At 40.9% G+C, this 20936-nt stretch overlaps 1 protein-coding gene across 3 annotated transcripts in view; it reads right to left on the bottom strand.

Annotated features, from left to right (window-relative positions):
• Positions 1 to 20936, bottom strand: part of TENM2 (teneurin transmembrane protein 2) — an 832723-nt gene that overhangs the window by 135103 nt on the left and 676684 nt on the right. For all 3 annotated transcript variants that reach the window (XM_043521038.1, XM_037906816.2, XM_043521040.1), the window contains 2 exons: positions 15870 to 16065; positions 9042 to 9143 (listed from right to left, as the gene is read on the bottom strand). In XM_043521038.1, coding sequence (XP_043376973.1) covers positions 9042 to 9143; positions 15870 to 16065 — 298 coding nt within the window. The remainder of the gene's footprint in view (positions 1 to 9041; positions 9144 to 15869; positions 16066 to 20936) is intronic.

Genomic DNA, 20936 nt, shown 5'->3' with positions numbered 1-20936 from the left:
TTAATCCAACTGGAAGCGTTGGTGTTTAATGCAGATGGGTCCAGGCCAAAGATTCAAGTCTAGATTCAAATTCAGATTTTAACATCTCTAAAGAACAGGGACATTCAGAGCTGGGGGTTTTGCTTCAGGACCATACATTCCTATTACTTAGATATGACAAACATATAGGGAGTTGGCACAACAACTTAATTTCATTGCTTAATTTGCAACAATGAATGCAGCTCCACTATTTGCTTAAATGATTTTTAGCATCACCACAAAGTTTTCAAGATGATGCCACCTACAAGCCCAAAGAGAAAGAGTTAAAACTAAATGGAACAAAAAAATATCGGTGCAAGACTATGGAGACAACGTAACTTGAAAAGAAAACAAAATGCAGATTGTAACACCAGTAGGTAAGCTAAGACAATTAAACACAAAAATAAACTACATTTAAGCAATGTTAAGTACACAAGAGGAAAGACTTTATGTGTAAAACAGCAGCCTTGCAAAGCATGGTTATTGCAGAACAATGATTCTCAGACTTTAGCTGAAGATACATAGCACTGGGAAAATATTTTTAACTCACCATAAAGGGGCTGATATGGTCTGGAAAATCCCAGGTATCTCCAAACATGGGATGCCAACTTCTCATGCATTGGAGACCTTACTAAAGCTCTTAGCCACAGGGGATCCATTGACATGAACATTAATTTTAGCTTCCGCATGTATACATACATGCATTTAGGTGAGGGAGCAAGACCTGAGACAAAGCACACTGAAGTCACTGGAAAGACTCCTATTGACTTAATGGGCTTTGGATCAGACCCAGAAAGAACAAGTGAGTGTGGGCCTTGCTCACCTTTTAATAAATCTGAAAATCTTATTACAATGCTGTCCACGGAAAAGCTGTTAAGAAGGACATTTTTCCAGTGTTTCCAGAAGCTTTCAAGCATCAGTAACAGCAGCACAAACTTTCTGACACTCGCCAGCCAATGTACCTCAGTCCCACTTTGAAGGAACCATAGATTCATAGATACTAAGGTCAGAAGGGACCATTATGATCATCTAGTCCGACCTCCTGCACAACGCAGGCCACAGAATCTCACCCACCCACTCCTGCGAAAAACCTCTCACCTATGTCTGAGCTATTGAAGTCCTCAAATCGTGGTTTAAAGACTTCAAGGAGCAGAGAATCCTCCGGCAAGTGACCCTTGCCCCATGCTACAGAGGAAGGCGAAAAACCTCCAGGGCCTCTGCCAATCTGCCCTGAAGGAAAATTCCTTCCCGACCCCAAATATGGCGATCAGCTAAACCCTGAGCATATGGGCAAGATTCACCAGGCAGATACCCAGGAAAGAATTTTCTGTAGTAACTCAGATCCCACCCCATCTAACATCCCATCACAGGCCATTGGGCCTATTTACCATGAATATTTAAAGATCAATTAATTACCAAAATCATGAAGCAAGGTAACTCTGTTGCTGTGTCTTTGGCCTCAGTCTCTAACCCCGAAAGTAAGATGCCTAACTACTGAGGAAATGCAAAAGAAGATGTGCTCCTTGGGATGAGAACACTGTGGAATCAGAAAACCATTATGTCATACAATCTCATTACTTTTCACCTACCAGTGTGGTGGCCAACTGTGGCATCTGGCAATATGGACAACGTGAGACACACTGCACTACAGGATATAATATTAGTGTATAATTCTATGTATAATCTGATGCCAATTTATATCTTTGTTATAATTCCCCCAGTCAGTCCTTTCCATCCTCTAACCTACTACCTCCTCCACTCTCAGCTTTGAGTCAGTAGATATTGGTATGCTGCCTTCAAAGATCCAAACTTCTTGCCTGCGAAGTGCCCTCTTTCTCAGCTTCTGAGTCCTTCTTTATTCCTCTTATTCCAGCAGTCCTTCCTATTCGCTCTCCTAAACAACACGCTTGCCCCCATTACACATACTGTTGTCCTCTCTGTGTTAGACTGCCAGCTCTTTGGGAAAGGGAACATGCCCACCTCCAGTCTTGCAAATCGCCATGCACATGCACATACAAGGAATGTATGATAGCATGGTGTGATATAAAGATTTTATTGGCATGAATTTGGAATGGTCACTTTACTCATGGATGATGAAGCCCTGAGAAAATGATTAAAGGTCATCCAAAAGGAATGCTAATAAAATCATATACCACACCATCATGTACTGTGTATATACCACATGGGTTACAGAAAAACTATTTTAGAAAAGCTTTAGAAAGCTTTAAAAAAAGGCTATTTCCTCAGCCTGTAAAGCCATTTTCTTTAGTTATCCTGAGTCCAACTCAGCGTTCAAGGAAGGTCATAGAAACCTCTAAAAATGATGACCTAAAATTGTTTTTATATACCAAAATTGTAGTCACTTTAAAGACTGTTATCTCAGATGTTCACAAGGCTAGAAGCTGGAAGCTGGTAATCATCTCTTTCCAAAAATACCACTTATAGCAATGCAGGGATGGGTGGCTTCTTAAAGGTCTTTTTTTGCATGGGCTACAGCATAATCTGTGCACCTGTGTCATAACAATACTTTTCCCGTACGTGACAAGCCTTACATACATTAATAAATACCCACAATGGCCCTGTCAGGTATTGCAGAGGTAGCTATATGTTCTTGAAGGACAGCAACCTGAAGTGCAGAGTGTTGAATGACTTTCCTTAAGTCACACAGGGAGTCAATAGTAGAGCTATAGATAGAACTCAGAAGTCCTGACTTTCCAGTCCCATGTTTTAACCTTTAATATTCAGTAAAATCCATGTGTAGTAGGGTGAGATTTTAGGACTAAAAGTCAGAACTCCTGGGTTCTATTCCTTGCTCTACTATTGACTGGCTGCGTGCCTTAGCCTGGTTTTGGAGTGAGCACTGCTAAGAATGAGTTTAGTTCTTGGCATCGGTTTAGATTGCCAATCATGATGCTGGATTTTATGGTGGGGACACCTGTCCACTAGGAACTGGATTAAGGCCACAAACTCATTTCACAAAGCCCATGGAACAGCTGACAGATGCCAATGACCATCCATAACTATCAAGCTGGGCTGCAAGTCAATTTATTTGTTCTGCAGTTATATCTGACATGTTTAATGGAGCAAAATACATTTAAATGATGCAAATGATGTAATTTTTTAAGGGCAGGCAGCACTCATGTGAAACTGGGAAGAAACTCACAGTAAAAGCACCATACTAGCTTTGAACCTGGAGATCTTTGCATGACAACCAATGATATTGCTCACCTGCCAGGAATGCAGAAAATCAGCTGAAAAAATATGTGATTAGCATGATGAAGATTTGGAAATTTATAATGCACTCATCATTAATTGCTGATTCACATAGGCTAAAACTTCGGAACAGGCACATAACAAAAGGTAACCAGTCTTATCTTGGTAAGAGTTTGGAGGCTGCATAAGTTCACAGTGAGACCAAAAAGCAAGGAATGAAAGACACTTTGCAGCTTCTATTGCAGTGGATACAGAAAGAAATACCTAAAGACAGACATAAGAAGAGATGATAGGAAGGAAGCTGAATACACTGAATGTGGTCAGCCCAATACCTTGGTTGTGGGGTATGTGTCAGCTGCAAATCATGAATACAGCATTTTAAAAAGAAATAGTACCTATTTGATAAATATATTCCACATGCTGAAACACTTCTTGAGCTGTGAGCTCATGGAACATATTTGGCAGTAAGCTTTTTTTTTTTGGCTACCCTTTCTCCTTTCCTCCCTCTCCCCTCTTGTCACTTCTGTCTCCTTCCACCATCCTTCCTGTTCTCCTTACCCTCTGGCCTCTTTCCTGTTCTAGCTCTGCTGATCCCACAAACTGAATTTCACCGTTGGGCACCCTTGTTTTCCTCCTGGACTTCTGTTTTGTTGATGTGCCAAACTGAAGTGATTCAGTTGAATAACACACCACAAGCAGTGAATGGGGTAGCATTAAACATGGACTGAACATTTCTCCTTCACTGACTGAGAACAGAGTAAAGGACCATCAGCCAGACAGGCAAGAGGCCAAGGCTATTCTGTCACACACTAGTCACTGAATGTGCTAGGGTCTTTGGTGCACCTGTTCTATATTCACCTCCTATAATTTCAGACCAAATTAAGAAGACAAGATCATTTCCATTAATCCTATACAAAGGAAATGTTACGAAGGGCTACTCATTAGCACAGGCAGAAGATCACTCACTCACCATAGATAAAAGAGATGGCCCCCATCTGATGTATAGTGCAGAAATGAACTGAGTGATCAATAAATCAGCAAGATGCCCTTTCACCTTCAAGTACTTCACACTGCAATCCCTCCCATACCCATTTTCAATGGGAGCATTCTGGGTGTTAGATTAGGAAGGCAAGGCCAGCCAACCTAATTGTTGGCATGGGGCTTGATATTTGCACAAAGGAAAATCCCTGCTCTGCCTACAAGTCTCTGAATAACCCCAGGTTCAGAGAGTGCCAAAAGAGTTTCACCAGCCTCTAATTAAAACAGCTTACGTTTTGTAATATTACCATTGTTTTTCTTCAATGACAACCACGAGAAGGAGGAGCTGTCATTTTCAGTAGTTAGTAGCTACTTATTTACCCAATAATTTAGCATCTAACCTGTTAAGTGTTTATACAGCAGGTCAAAAGCACACATGTAATATAGAAGGAGTGATAATGATAAGAGCTTCCATCTTATTAAAGGCAACCATTAGAAATACCAAATGCTTTCAAAATAAAGAAAAGAAATATTTTGTACGTGTTTAATAATTATTTTAAACATAAAAAAGGAAGAGCTCAAAATGAAAAAAATAATTTACAAAAACCTACCCTTGTATTTATACTTATTAAAATGGCACCATCCTTTGCCAGCGAGCCAAAAACAAACAGAATGAAAATAAAATAATGAAAAAGCCAAACAAGAAGAATAGGAAAAAGCTGAGAATAAATAACTGAGATCTATTACAGCCAGACAGGAGAAGCAACTGATGGAACATGCTACACATTGCTGGTTTAAAAAAAAAGCATTTTAGATCAAGAAATTAATCCAAACAAGTTGGTTATTATATTGCATAATTAATGAAATTCATCTGCTAAATACCAGCTTAATGGCCACCATCAGGAGCTATCACTAGTTGACTATTAACTTTTCTTCACAAATCAAGAATGCCAGTCATCAGCTCTCAAACAGTTCAGAGCAAATTTTGCATCCTTTCATTTATGTAGATGTTTATACCATGCTCATCATTATGGTATCTGAACCCTGTGTGATGTTGCATTTGGTATAAGTCTGGGCAGAATTTTACCTTTTGAGTTTAGCTGAACAATTTCATAATGCAAGCTCTAAGTTCACCTTAGAAGGTACAATTCAAAAAGGTATGAATACCAGCACATTTGCAAAACAGTATGATGATGGCTTTGGATAAACGTTTTTTTTTTTTCCTGAGGGGAGAGAATTTGCATGCCCTTCAAAACATTATAAGAGTAAAACAAATTGTAGTAAGTTTGATACACTCCGAAGATGCTAGATCAGTTGGTTTTTTCAGAAACAAATACTGTACTGCAAATCTCAAAAAGCAGCGCAGTAGGAATCATACCTGCTTATTGACTTAGCAAGGGACATTGGCCAATTGAAAGCACCTAAATCAGTGTTAGAACAGGAACAAGAAAAAGCATTAGAGTCTGTCAAGGTGAGGAAGAAGATGCATTTAATACCTCCCAAGAGGCATCATGGAAAGTATGGAAAAAAACAACGGAACACACAAAATAAATGTAACACAGTGTCAAACTAACATAATCATGTCTCTACAAAGTGCATATTCCCCGAATTCCTCCTTGACACTATTTTGTCTCTCTGTCATTGGGCAATTTTATGGCTAATACTTAAGGACATATTACCACTTATGAAGTTACCAGCAATACAGTTCAGTTTATGGCCACTTCTGCACAGGTTTAAAGCAAACACATATTTTGAAGACAGACACACACGCACTGAATTATCCTGGGAGTTAAAAACTTTTACATTTCTGTGATGCTTCAGTCACTTGAGATTAAAATGTAAAATGAGAAATTCCCTTTAAAATCAATGGGAGTTTAACCTGACTTAGTCAGGTTAAACTCCCATTGATTTTAAAGGGAATTTTGCCTGAGTACTGAGGATTGAGTATAAATGTCAGGATTGGATCCGTAATGGTATTAGCTTTCTCCACTATGGGTGAAATCCAATCCACTCACATGAAGCCTGAGTACTGGGGAGGTAGAAGCCACCTTTCACTCAAATCCAGGGCTAGGCTAATATTCCAGCCTATGGCTTCTGCGAGTAGCTGCAGTTCTTGCATGGCAGTCACATGTAGTACTGGGGACACTGGATACACACAATGTAGGATCTGTGGTCCCTCCCCAAGCCCATCCCATTGTGGCCTTCCACCACAAACTATGGGATGGCGTGATGACCCTTCCCATGGCACATACAGGGTGTGCAGGCACTCCCTCCGCTTGGAAACCCCTTAAGTGGGGTTAGATGTTGCGACGGGCTTTGCATTGACCCTCTGTAACAGAGGTGAGTTTCACCCTATATGAAGCTGTTACACTGTTATATTATTGCATGAATCAAGCTCTAACAGCTGTTCAAGGAACCCCCTAATTCATACTTCAGCTACATTGGCCAATACTCTAGAGATTTCTATGGACAACTGGAGAAAGTGAACTGTATGGTGTTTTGGAATTCAGAAATTAAAATCAGTTTGAAAATATATTATCTACAAACTGAACTAATAGCTAAAGGCTACCTTCATTAAAACTGATATATTTCAGTATATCATGTTATTATTTTAAGCTTAGCTATACATAGAATCCTAATTTGAAATTCTGCCCTCTCAAATGGCTCTCACATACAGTATCCACTGGAGTAGAAAGAAAAATCCACACAAAATGAATGGAGATATTAAAAGGCATATTCAGTGGGTGAGATATTTATCATGCACACATGTGCACAGCCCTACAGTTGTTGGTCTGTTCCAGACCAGTAACTGTATGTGAATCTATCTGCACATGTACATGTGAAGTTTGCATGCATACACATTTTGCTCTTTTACAGGCACCTAAAAACATAGTCCATGGTGTTTAATAAATGGGAAAGAAATTAAGGGCTTCCCAGAATTCATGGAACTTACTACTATACTTGTGCTTTTGAAAGGGGAAAGACACAACACATGGAAGACAAGAGCAAGAAAGATTGGGAGAGGCCTTATGTGTTGATTGAGTGGTGCTAGTTGACTTATTGAGATATAACTGTTTGACAAATGTCCTAGAATATGACGGTTAGTCTGATGGAGCCTGAACAGTGTTTTCTGCCATAAATCTGAAGTACAGTATTAAAGCAGATTTTGTAATACCCCTACACCAAAAGTGGCTTAGTACATATAGAATTATTGCTGCATAACGCAGAAGGCATATAAAATGTTTAGTGGCCAAGATTGTGGTGTCTAAAGAGTGGCAGTCAAGCATGAAGTTACTACACACACTTTTTCACAGAACAACAACAAATAAATGTGCATCAGTGTCAATATGCATTTACAGCACACACAGTAAAGCCGTATGCTTTGAATATATACAGCGGTCTCCTTTGTAAAACTTGCCAGTTATCTTAATGTCTCAGATAATAATGTCGCCTTGGTATTCCCTACAGTATGTATAAGTGACAAGGCTAGTACTGAAGTATACTTATTAATTTATTTAAGGCAAAATGGGGATATTTTTAAGGGTCACCACTGAATCTGAAATAGTATCCAACATGCATATTTCCCCCTTTGAACATTAACGAACCCTCACTCCAAAGAAAACAATCCCAAACAGACAGTACTGAAAGTTTTCAGAGTAGCAGCCGTGTTAGTCTGTATTTGCAAAAAGAAAAGGAGTACTTGTGGCACCTTAGAGACTAACAAATTTATTTGAGCATAAGCTTTCGTGAGCTACAGCTCACTTCATCGGATGCTGTAGCTCACGAAAGCTTATGCTCAAATAAATTTGTTAGTCTCTAAGGTGCCACAAGTACTCCTTTTCTTTTTGCGAGTACTGAAAGTGTGACATAATCCCACACGAACCAGGAAATTGAGGGTGAAGCCTGTTTTAAAATTACACCACCATGCCCACGAATTAAAGGGATCTCCACAGAGCAGTTGATTATATACAATATTGCTGTATTGCAGTAGCTAGGCTAAGCCAAGAGTATCTTCCTTGACTCTCAGTTTTCTGGCTTTTGTGTGTCTGTGAGACCCTGAACATGATTTGAACTTTATTTTTTGTAGTTTAATATTGTTATCAGAAACACTACCCCTCAAAAATACCTACCCCAACTTGGCTAGAAGCATTTATTACACAACACCCCGATATCATCCACACATGGATGTGCTTTACATTTGTGGTTAGCTTTGGAAATTGTGACACTGGATCTCATAGTGTTAATTCACTGAAATAAGTGTCTAGGGTAGGGTTATTTTTATACTTCCCTGAATATAAATCTCTCATTCTCATTCTCTGAAAGTCCTGTAAGTATTACAGTTTAAAAAGATTACAAGATTAAAAAAAACCCTTTATGAATTAGAAACATGCTTAGCCTAGAAAGAATATATAAAATGTACAAATAAAGAAGATCATCAGTTGTCTATTACAGGTAAATTAATGATTATCAGAAAGCACTCATGGTAATTCAGCTGATTTTACTGGAAATGAAGCTATTTCCTTTTATTAAATTCTTCTTTCCTACGTATCTTGGCACAGAAACTAACTACGCTTATCCAAGCTCATCAGCAATGCAGCATTATTTTCACTTGACCAACTGCTTTAATTCCATCAGATGGAAGATAAAATGGTGTGTGTGTGTTTGTGTGTGCGTATGTGTGTATATATGTATACACACACCTTTATATATATATAAAATCCACTTCTTGGATCTTAATAGAATCCATGTAACTAACCTGTTCTGGAGATCCACTCCTATGTCAAAGCCTAACACAAATTGTAGAATAATAATTAACATAGGGTAAATGGTACCTTTAGCACAATCAGCACCATGGAATCCTGGAAAACAGTGACAGACTCCAGATACACACTCGCCATTCCCATGACAATTACGTGGACAATCCTGCACTGAATCTGAAAGACAGACATCAGAGACACATTAGTTGTTCCTGTTCTTGGCTGCAGAAAGAAAGCTAGTGTTGTATGTATATCCAGTGCAAGTTTTGCATTCAACTTGATAATGACAGGCCACTTTTTAAAAAATGCTAAATATTTACTGTGACACCAAGGCACCCCCATATTCGCCACTGTCATATAATTATGATATATTGTGTGAATGCCTAGTGAGATGTCATTCTAAAAGTCTTGATCTGCTAAATATGTTTGGATTCTATGTGCTATCATTGTACGTGAAGTTATAATGTTTTCACCTGACTTAGGTAAGTATCAACCTCATTTCACAGATAGGGAAATTGAGATACTGGGAGATCTAGTAACCCGCTCAAGGTCACACCTACATTGAATCTTTGGGAGTCAGAATTCACATGACTCTGTGAATGTACATTTCCTTTCTAGGCTAATGTCACACTTCAGGATTCTGAATAGAAAACAAATCTGAAGCACAGTAAAGAATTCAGATACATTGAACAGACCATAAAGTGAAATAAAACTCAACCAATAACCATCAGCTAGGCCACTGGATAGTATTCTTGGTAGTGGTGAAAACAAAAGCCAAAATGTGTGACTCTTAAAAAAATGCCATTTTGTTGTCTTCTGAAGAGGACACCTGACTATGGAAAGATTTGTTTCTTTTGCTACACAGCGCATGAAAGTACTTTCCCTGTGTCCATATATTTAGTGTGGTCTGTGGCTGACATCTTCCCTGACATTCTCTCTCATGTTTCATATCAAAGAGGTTTTCAGTTCTCCCAGTGCCTCTTGTTAGTGAAAGTTCTGATAATAGATATATGTGGAAGAACCTCTGAACTGGATAAAATACTGTACTTTTCTCTGCATTTCAGTCCGATTAATATAATTGCTCTATCAAGATATCTACATGACTATTAGACCTATTACCTTTGACCTTCTTCTAAGATGTAGTCCAGACCTGGCAACATTAAGACAAGCAGTTTATCACATCTCAAGGAGTAGTGTTTGCAAGATGGGTCAGGGGAGTATACCAAACCAGTAAGGGACCTGTACAAGAAAGTTCACATGCCATTTGGAGTTGCAGAAAACTCTCTCGATATATGCGTGGACTATCTGTCTGTTTGTGGGTGTGTGCATGCATGTGCAAACACACAGACACTTATAAAATCATTTGTGGATTATGAAGGGAAAATCATTATTCATATCTCACATTGCAGCTTACCAGAAATAACTGCTCCTAAGACTAAAGATTCAAGGCTGGACTATCCTTTCACACCAGTGTTAATCAGGACTCACTTGAGTAAATTTGGTGGATTATACCAGTGTTTTCAGTGTACTATACCAGGATGATACCTGAGAGGAGGATCAGGCCCATAGTGCAGCTGTCTTTTTAGCATTGATCCTTCAAGCAATGAAAATGTCTTCCCTATTTTTCACCATTTTATAATGTCTCCCTTTAGGTTGTGGATCGTGATCCCCCTCCTCCTAGCTGAATAGGACCTGCACGAGACTCACAAATTGGACTACTCACAAAGGCCAGCAACACTGCTTCTTAATTCCTTAATCAGCAGAGAGGAAATGAGCAACTCGTAGGCTATGAAAATCTTTCACTAAATAGGGGAAACTCACTTGTGGTTTCAGTTGTTGCTGTGACAGTGACACTCAGCAAGGTTCCCCTAGCACTTCAACCAACTTCAACACATCTTTTGATAAAGACTTGGGACTTTGGCCTGGTTTTGGTTTTCAGTTGCCTGACTAAGATGGAATCCCCTCTGCCCTTGAGTGTACCTCTTCATAAAGCATCAAGCTTTCATCATAATTTTATTCTCAGGGCAAAGGGTAGTGGCCCTCTGCCTTCCATCCTCATGTCTTTAGGGGACGGTCCACTCTCAGATATTTGTGGTGGGGGTGGTGAGAGGACAGTTGGCCAACATACTTTCACCTCCTCTTTCTTTTGGGGTGTTAGTGATCAGTAGGCAGAAAGAGGGAGTTATGAGCATTATTTTTTATAAATATCATATATTTATAAAAATAATAGTTTACCTGCTTGATATTACCTTGCTGGACTTTGAGGAGTTAAATCAAAGGAGGCTATTATGGGTGACACAAACAGAAATGAAACAATGACAAAGATGAGGCTCTTTAAGGAAAAAATGTGGGAAGCTATTAATTGGGGAATGTCCCTGCCTGGCTCCAATCAGTTTTCTTTGTGAAGGCCTAGTCCTATGAGTAAAGAGGTTATGAACATCTGGAAGATGTTAGGCTAGGCAGGAAGGTGGGTAAGTGGGCTTTCAGCAATGGCCATGAGGGGGAGTCTCTGACAGACACACGCTGAGGACATAGAAATTGCAGCAAGCAGGCTCTTTCCCCCTCCCCAGAGATGGAAGTAACCAGGCTGAATGGAATTTACCAAAATTTGCAAGGAAAGGTTAAGGTTTAGATTAAGGGCGATATGCGTACTGGCCAGAGGTGGGCAAACTATGGCCTGCGGGCCACATTCTGTCCGGCCCCTGAGCTCCCGGCCGGGGAAGCTAGCCCCCGGCCCCTCCCCTGCTGTTTCCCCTCCCCCGCAGCCTCAGCTCACTGCATCGCCAGCACTCTGACCTGCTGCTCTTGCCGGGCAGCGCGGCGGCGTGGCTGGCTCCGGCATGGTAAGGGGTTGGGGAGCAGGGGCAGGCGGTTGGATAAGGGGCAGAGGGTCCTGGGGGGCAGTCGGGGACAGGGAGCAGTGGGAGGTTGGATGGGGCAGAGATTCTGGGCGGGGTGGTCAGGGAACATAAGAATGGCCATACTGGGTCAGACCAAAGGACCATCCAGCCCAGTACCTGTCTACCGACAGTGGCCAATGCCAGGTACCCCAGAGGGAGTGAACCTAACAGGTAATAATCAAGTGATCTCTCTCTGCCATCCATCTCCACCCTCTGAAAACAGAGGCTAGGGACACCATTCCTTACTCATCCTGGCAAATAGCCATTAATGGAGTTAACCTCCATGAATTTATCCATTTCTCTTTAAAACCCTGTTATAGTCCTAGCCTTCACAACCTCCTCAAGCAAGGAGTTCCACAGGCTGACTTCAGGAAGTGAAGAAGAACTTCCTTTTATTTGTTTTAAACCTGCTACCCATTAATTTCATTTGGTAGCCCCTAGTTCTTATATTATGGGAACAAGTAAATAACTTTTCCTTATTGACTTTCTCCACATCACTCATGATTTTATATACCTCTATCATATCCCACCTTAGTTTCCTCTTTTCCAAGCTGAAAAGTCCTAGCCTCTTTAATCTCTCCTCATATGGGATCCATTCCAAACCCCTAATCATTTTAGTTGCCCTTTTCTGGCCGTTTTCTAATGCCAGTATATATTTTTTGAGATGAGGGGACCACATCTGTACGCAGTATTCAAGATGTGGGCGGACCATGGATTTATATAAGGGCAATAAGATATTCTCCGTCTTATTCTCTGTCCCTTTTTTAATGATTCCTAACATCCCATTTGCTTTTTTGACTGCCGCTGCAAACTGTGTGGACGTCTTCAGAGAACTATCCACGATGATTCCAAGATCTTTCTCCTGATTAGTTGTAGCTAAATTAGCCCTCATCATATTGTATGTATAGTTGGGGTTATTTTTTCCAATGTGCATTACTTTACATTTATCCACATGAAATTTCATTTGTTGCCCAATCACTTAGTTTTGTGAGATCTTTTTGAAGTTCTTCACAGTATGCTTTGGTCTTAACTATCTTGAGCAGTTTAGTATCATCTGCAAACTTTGCCACCTCACTGTTTACCCCTTTCTCCAGGTCATTTATGAGTAAGCTGAATAGGACTGACCCTTGGGGAACACCACTAGTTACCCCCTCTCCATTCTGAAAATTTACCATTTTATTCCTATCCTTTGTTCCAGGTCTTTTAACCAGTTTTCAATCCATGAAAGGATCTTCCCTCTTATCCCATGACAACTTAATTTACGTAAGAGCCTTTGGTGAGGAACCTTGTCAAAGGCTTTCTGGAAATCTAAGTACACTATGGCCACTGGATCCCCCTTGTCCATATGTTTGTTGACCCCCTCAAAGAACTCTAATAGATTAGTAAGACACGATCTCCCTTTACAGAAACTATGTTGACTTTTGTGCAACAATTTATGTTCTTCTATGTGTCTGACAATTTTATTCTTTACTATTGTTTCAACTAATTTGCCCGGTACTGACATTAGACTTACCGGTCTGTAATTGCCAGGATCACCTCTAGAGCCCTTCTTAAACATTGGTGTTACATTAGCTATCTTCCAGTCACTGGGTACAGTAGCTGATTTAAAACGACAGGTTACAAACCATAGTTAATAGTTCCGCAATTTCACATTTGAGTTCTTTCAGAACTCTTGGGTGAATGCCATCTGGTCCCGGTGACTTGTTACTGTTAAGTTTCTCAATTAATTCCAAAACCTCCTCTAGTGACACGTCAATCTGTGACAATTCCTCAGATTTGTCACCTACAAAAGATGGCTCAGGTTTGGGAATCTCCCTAATATCCTCAGCTGTGAAGACTGAAGCAAAGAATTCATTTAGTTTCTCTGTGATGACTTTATCGTCTTTAAGTGCTCCTTTTGTATCTCGATTGTCCAGGAACCCCAGTGGTTGTTTAGCAGGCTTCCTGCTTCTGAAGTACTTAAAAACCATTTTGTTATTACCTTCTGAGTTTTTGGCTAGCTGTTCTTCAAACTCCTTTTTGGCTTTTCTTATTACATTTTTACATTTAATTTGGCAGTGTTTATGCTCCTTTCTATTTACCTCACTAGGATCTGACTTCCACTTTTTAAAAGATGCCTTTTTATCTCTCACTGCTTCTTGTACATAGTTGTTAAGCCACAGTGGCTCTTTTTTAGTTCTTTTACTGTGTTTTTTAATTTGGGGTATACATTTAAGTTGCGCCTCTATTATGGTTTGTCTTTGAAAAAAGTGTCCATGCAGCTTGCAGTGACTTCATTCTAGTCACTGTACCTTTTAATATGTTTAACTAACCTCCTCATTTTTGCATAGTTCCCTTTTCTGAAATTAAACACCACAGTGCTGGGCTGTTGAGGTGTTCTTCCCACCACAGGAATGTGAAATGTTATTATATTATTGTCACTATTTCCAGGCGGTCCTGTTATAGTTACCTCTTGGACCAGATCCTGCACTCCACTCAGGACTAGACCGAGAGTTGCCTCTCCTGTTGTGGGTTCCTGTACCAGCTGCTCCAGGAAGCAGTCATTTAAAGTATCGAGAAATTTTGTCTCTGCATTTTGTCCTGAGGTGACATGTACCCAGTCAATGTGGGGATAACTGAAATCCCTCACTATTATTGAGTTTTTTATTTTGATAGCCTCTCTAATCTCCCTTAGCATTTCATCATCGCTATCATTGTCCTGGTCAGGTGGTCGATAATAGATCTCTCCTGTTATATTCTCATTAGAGCATGGAATTACTATCCATAGGGAATGGGGAGCAGTGGGGGCTGGATAGGCATGGGAGTCCTGAGTCCATGGGGCCTCTTAGGGGTGTGGGTGTGGATAAGGGTAAGGGCAGTCAGGGGACAGGGAGCAGGGGGGATTGGATGGGTCGAGGGTTTGGGGTGGGGGGCAGTCAGGGAGCAGGAGGTGGTTGGATAGGCGGGTGGGAGTCCCAGGGGGCCTGTGGACAGGGGTCGGGGCAGTCAGGGGACTTGGAGAAGGCGGGGTTGGATAGGGGGTGGGGTCCCGGAGGGGCGGGGGTCCCAGGAGGGGGTGGTCAGGGTACAAGGAGGAGGGGGGATTGGATGGGTCGGGGATTCTGAGGGGTGGGGAATTGAGAGGGGGTGGGGGCCAGTCAGTTTGGGGAGGCACAGCCTTCCCTACCTGGCCCTCCACATAGTTTTGCAACCCCGATGTGGCCCTCGGGCCAAAAAGTTTGCCCAAATCTTGCATAGGCCTTTACTGGCTTTACCCTTTGCTCTGCGTGTTATATAACTTTGGGTGCAACGTTTTTTAGTAGCTGTTTTTCAACCACTTTAATCATTTCACTTGTCACAGCCCTGACAGGAAAAGGGCTTATAGGTGCCAAACCTAGTTGGGTCTGTCAGGTTAGCGTGGCTGGTAAACAGAGGGTGCCCACCAATCCCGTCAAAAGGTGGTATGGTTGCACCCAGAGAGGGGGGAAGGTAGTAAAACCATCACCTGTGGGGGTGTCTTCAAGGGGGACTAACAGGGATTTAAAGCACAGCTTATCTTGTAACCGTGACACCACCTAAGTCCCATGTAAAGTTTTGGTGAGTGTTTCAATGATGAAGTCTCAGCTATGAACTGCTGACAGTTGGGTGTGACAACACTGAAAATCTCCAAACAGCCAATTAGAATGCAGCTTTGCAGGAACAGTCATACACCACTATTATTAATATCTGTAGTTATAAGATATTATGGCCATTGTAAAGCCTCTGAGTTCATTCGTTTTCTTGTTCAAAGACAGCTAAATATTAACAGGATCACAGATTTCGGCCTTCAATATAAGCAACACAAAAGCATCCACAACTCACCCCTAGAAAGATTTCCCTCTTTTCCTACCTACACTCAACATACATCAAATATTACTGGATTAAAGCAAAATATGCACAAAAAGAGAGAGCTGATAGAAGGCCTCCACACTTTATAAAGATAAGCAAAGAGAGGGAAAAATCCTCAGCATGCAGGCATACATACCTAAGATAACTGTATTGAAAGAGACCACTTCTTTGTCCTTGCCATCATTGTAAAATGCCAGGTGCCACAAACCCACATCCAAGTATTGAACAAACACAGCTTCATTCTGAACCAGGGTCTGGATACTTCGACGTTCCCGGGGGGACTCCACCACACTCCATTTCTCTTTCCCATCCAAACGCTCCATGAAATCATACTGTGTGGTAAAACAGAAACAGAGAGACCTGAATTTAGAGTGATGCTACAGATAAAAATCTGGCAGAATATCTTGCCCTTTCTTCCTCCAAATGCCCTTTCCTTCAACCCTTATTTGGAGAGTGTGGCAATTTGAAGCTAGCCTTTCCTTATTCATTATGGGCCTGGTAGCAATTCTCTTACCCTTTCTGATAATGTGATACAGACAGAATTAAGTGTCTGCACTCTGCAAAAATGTTTTCAAGTGTTTGAGTAAAAGTCCTCCACAGTCTGAGCTTTTGAAGAAAGTTGCTAATTATTTACATTGTCTATTCTCATCTAAAAAAAATACTGAATGGATTTTAGACCAATGACAATATGTACAGCAGACATGCAAACTTTAATAAGATCATATGCTAAAGGGTGTAAGAATATTGTTCAAAGAGGTCAGGAACCAACTCTCCCCTATGTACTGCACTGTTCAGCTGGCCAAGCACATTATGGCGATTTTTTACCAGCTGAAGCAATAGGTATTGGCCACTGTTGGAGGCAAGATTCAGGATGTGCTGGATTAATGTTGGGATCCTTCATAGCAAGTCTTAGGTTCTTATATAAATTCTCAAATTAGGAAATCTCATTTTGAAAGAAACTCACCCATTCCACAGCAATCACCTACAGCAGTCTCCTGCTGGCACAGTATACAGAAATCTCAGACATGCCCCCTGAAGTACTAATGAATGAAAGTCTCCTCATTGTGAATATGGAATAAACTCATTGTTTGTGCCTAATATAAGGTACCCCACTTTGTACCTGACTGAAGCTTATTGTAGAAGCATCACCACAAAGAACAAGGAAGTACTGGTTGGCTCCATTGCAACTGTGTTCAGTTTTGGGCATCTCATTGCTCAAAAGTTACTGACAAACTGGAGGAGTTCAGAAAGGAACAACAGAAATAAGGAACTGACTTATGAGGAAAGACCGAGGATGTCAAGCTTGGATAAATTCCAGTAGAGGTGGGACATGTTCATGTTAATAATCCAGAAGGTGAAAGCACTGAGCAAGTAAGGAATTATTTAGCACAGAGGAGGGGTGCTACTAGTATTCAGATGAAATCAAGAAAGGGAAAATTTAACAAGAGTGTCAGGAAAATCTTCCCAACAGTGAGATCTATTAGGCTGGGTAATAATCTCCCAAGGGAAACTCCATTGCTTGGTATATTTAAAACAAGATTGGAAGAAATATTAGTTAAATCTCCAACATGGAATACTACCTAGGCAGGCAGGTGGACTAGATGACCTCATAAACTTTTTCTACCTTTAACTTCTGTGATTCTAGAACTCCCAGGCTGACGCAATGCTCAACCCACTAGTCCCCACAGCCTCTATATGAGGAAGTCCTTAAGAAATACACCAAAACCAATATATCTAATGTTTTTATAGCTATATAACAAGTCCCCTATGAAAACAGGTCTTGTTTTAGACACATTTATCTATCTAGCACTAGATCGAGATAGATAGATGTGTCTAAAGCAAGACGTATGTGTTCAATAAAATACAGTAATAGTATGTGCTTGCTTGCCAGGAGTCTTATTGCATTTCCCTCTGTTATCACGAACACCTACAGCCCAGGTTGGTGATAGCTCAAAGAAAAGAAACACTCTGCTTTTGTTTAAAAACAACTATCGTCCTGAACTCTAAACATGCCACTTCACCTACAGAGGACTTTGTGCGCTGCAGGCTGAATTCCATTAATTAATACCGAGTTACTGAAAATAAATTAAAATATAATAATTAAATAAACATTAATAATAAGAAATATCAATAATAAATTATTATTATTATTATTAATAATAATATATTCCTTTCTGTAAGAGAGAGAGATATTTAAGTCTTCAGGACTATGGGACTATTAGTAGTGTCATGATATGTACCTGCCTGTTTTCAGGTGCATTCAAGTTAGGGGTAGTAGTGTCTGACAACTTCTGTGTCTAAAGGTATCCCCAACACCAAAGTATCTGAGCACTTCACAGTATTTACTGTATTTATCCTCAGAACTCCCCATTAGGTATGACAGTGCTATTATCTCCATTGCATAGATAGGAAAATGAGACACAAATAGATTAAGTGACTTGCCTAAGGAATTCAGTGATATAGCAGGGACTTGAACCCCAGTCTCCCAGAGTTATAGCCCACTGGGCTATCTTTCCTCTCTGAAATGCATTTTGGGTGGTGGATGGGAAGGTGTAATAGCAAGAAGTGACTAAACTAAATATCTGACTGCTCTCCACCCAAACCTATTTTACATGGCACATGGCTAGGAAAAACAATTCAGCTAAATTAGTGGGTTTAGGGATAAGCCAATAAATAGCAGGGATTTAGACAATTCGGACATGTCAGTAACTTTCAGAGCATAAATGGTGTCAAACCTGTTTGTAAATCAGACCACTAAATCAGCGACCTTTGGAAATGTTACCAAAACCTACCTGCCAGCAGTCAGAGGTTAAAGATGGACTCACTACCCTCTTGGAAAATGTTATTAGTGGGGCAACAACATCGGAAAATTTTTTATTGCTCTTTGGAAGGTTTGCTCACAGTCGGTCGACATGGAAGAAAGTAGCAATAAAAGCTGACATTTCTCACTGGCAACATGCTGTTCTGCTCTGCTTGTGCTGGCAGGCTCCTCTGCCTCCCCAATGTCTGATGCTGATTCTACCTCAGATGGCAGGGCAGGCTCAGCGGTTGGTGGGATCGAAGAGGAACAGCATGGAAGAGCTAAAAGGGCTGGAAGCAGCTTTGGCTGCAGGGTCCCCAGTCTCCTCCTGTGATCATGGGTGTGATCTAGTGATGGCAGATCCCTTTGGAGGCCTGTCCATATCATTAAAATGTTATCCATAACCAACATTCAATAGATGAGCATTATTCCTCCTTAAAACTTCTCATTAAGATGAATTCAGTGATCAGGAAAGGTCCACGGTCGTGAGCCATGATATTAAAACAGGTACAGCATGGGCAACACTCATGGAAGCTCACTCACGACAAGTCTCAATCCCATTCAGAAATGGCCAGCACTAAGGGCTTGCCTACACTTACTGGGGGATCTACGAGTAGCAACTGGTGCATCGGCGGTCGATTTAGCGGGTCAAGTGAAGACTTGCTAAATCGACTGCAGATTGCTCTCCTGTTGACTCCTGTCTTCCACCGGATCAAGAAGAGTAGCGGGAGTCGACAGGAGAGCAACATCGCTTAGTGTGGACCCCGCGGTAAGTATATCTAAGCTACATCGATTTGAGTTAAACTATTTACATAACTCAAATTGCGTAGATTAAATCGAATTTCCCCTGTAGTATAGACAAGGCCTAAGAGTGGGAGGGAGGCAGAATGCCTGCTGGAGGGGCCCTAGGTGGAGCACACCTCCAGCATAAACCCCAAGAAGCACACTATGTACGCTGGGCATGCTCCTTTCTCCTTCCTGATCCTGGAGACATAAAAGAGAGGGAATGGTCCCTGCATATTCTCCTATGTGTGTGCCACTGAAAAAACTTGGCTTGGATGGGGTTTGTTCTGGCTGAGTGGGACTTTCCACATGGCTCCCTATGCAGAAGCCATAATCAGACCTACCACTTATCTGTGTAAACAGCTGCCAAGTGTTGTGTGGACATTAACATACACATTCCAGAGCAACGTGTCTAGTTTCGATTGGCCAAGGAAACAGGCCATCAAGACCATCCCCAGGCTTGGCTCTGCTTCACCACATGCCCCACTAGCTCATTATTTTGCATCATGTTGCTCTACTGATCCTCTGATTTACTAACTGTTTTTACACAATTTTCTGCTGAAAATGTTACACATGCCCTAAAGCAACCCATAGATGGATAAGAGTGTGAGACATGTGCCACATGCACCTGTGCTCATCAGGAAGAAATTGTGAAGGTTTCTACTCACACAATGAACACAGAGTGCTAGGGATGATACCAGCTCACACGTATTAAGAAATGCCACACATCACTACTTACAACTCAAATGGAACCTTTATAGAGATCTGAAAGTTTGGCTGACTTCTAGTTTTATACTCCTCTATGGTTCATGGCTTAGGACTGATTTGCAATCAGAAATGACAAAAGACTGTCCAGAAACAAAAAGCACCAGAAACAGCAGGAGAGCACCTGTCCTTGTAGAACTCCTGGCTTGAATTTGCAGACATGAGGGGAGTGCTTTATACAGATCAGGCCTCCTGTAAAAAGGAGGCCATAATACAATGGGTTAATTTTCCAAATTTACCCTTTCCTTGGGTTTGCTCTTGTTTTTTTACCCTATGTAAGAAAGTCCTGAAGCATATCTGTACTTACAGACCTCAATGTTAACCCAAGTTCTACCTGAGCAATTTATCCCTACAATGTTTCCTTTCATGGCATCTTATCCCTCTCTCTTATACTTCTGAGAATAGCTAATGAGACCCACCTGCTCTGGCAGCCAGTGTGAGTCAGCAAAATAGCTTTGCAACTCCACACATAGTGTCCTAAAGCCTGATACCTGGTTGCACTTCCAAATTACAGATGAGTCCAAACCAAAGTCCAAGAGTGTTTGAAATCAGGATATAAACCCAGATTTTTCAAATAGACCCTATTTTAATAATGGGATGAACCAAAACATGGAGTTAAAAATTCACGAACATCACAAGTGTTCAAAATCCAGATATAGATTTAGATATTGTGGCGAGAACTCATCCTCATGCCAAAACTTCATAAGATCTACTCAGCACAAACTAGATCTGAACAACATGTGTTGGGGGGGAAAAGCTTGTTTGCAAAGTGTTTTAAAATTAGTACTTCATAAACATCCAAATTGTTGATTATGCATTAAAATACCCACCCACCAGCCATCTGATATCCAAGCT

Source organism: Chelonia mydas, chromosome 8, assembly GCF_015237465.2.
Source record: "Chelonia mydas isolate rCheMyd1 chromosome 8, rCheMyd1.pri.v2, whole genome shotgun sequence".
Taxonomy (NCBI): domain Eukaryota; kingdom Metazoa; phylum Chordata; order Testudines; family Cheloniidae; genus Chelonia; species Chelonia mydas.
This window is presented reverse-complemented; position numbering and strand designations above follow the sequence as displayed.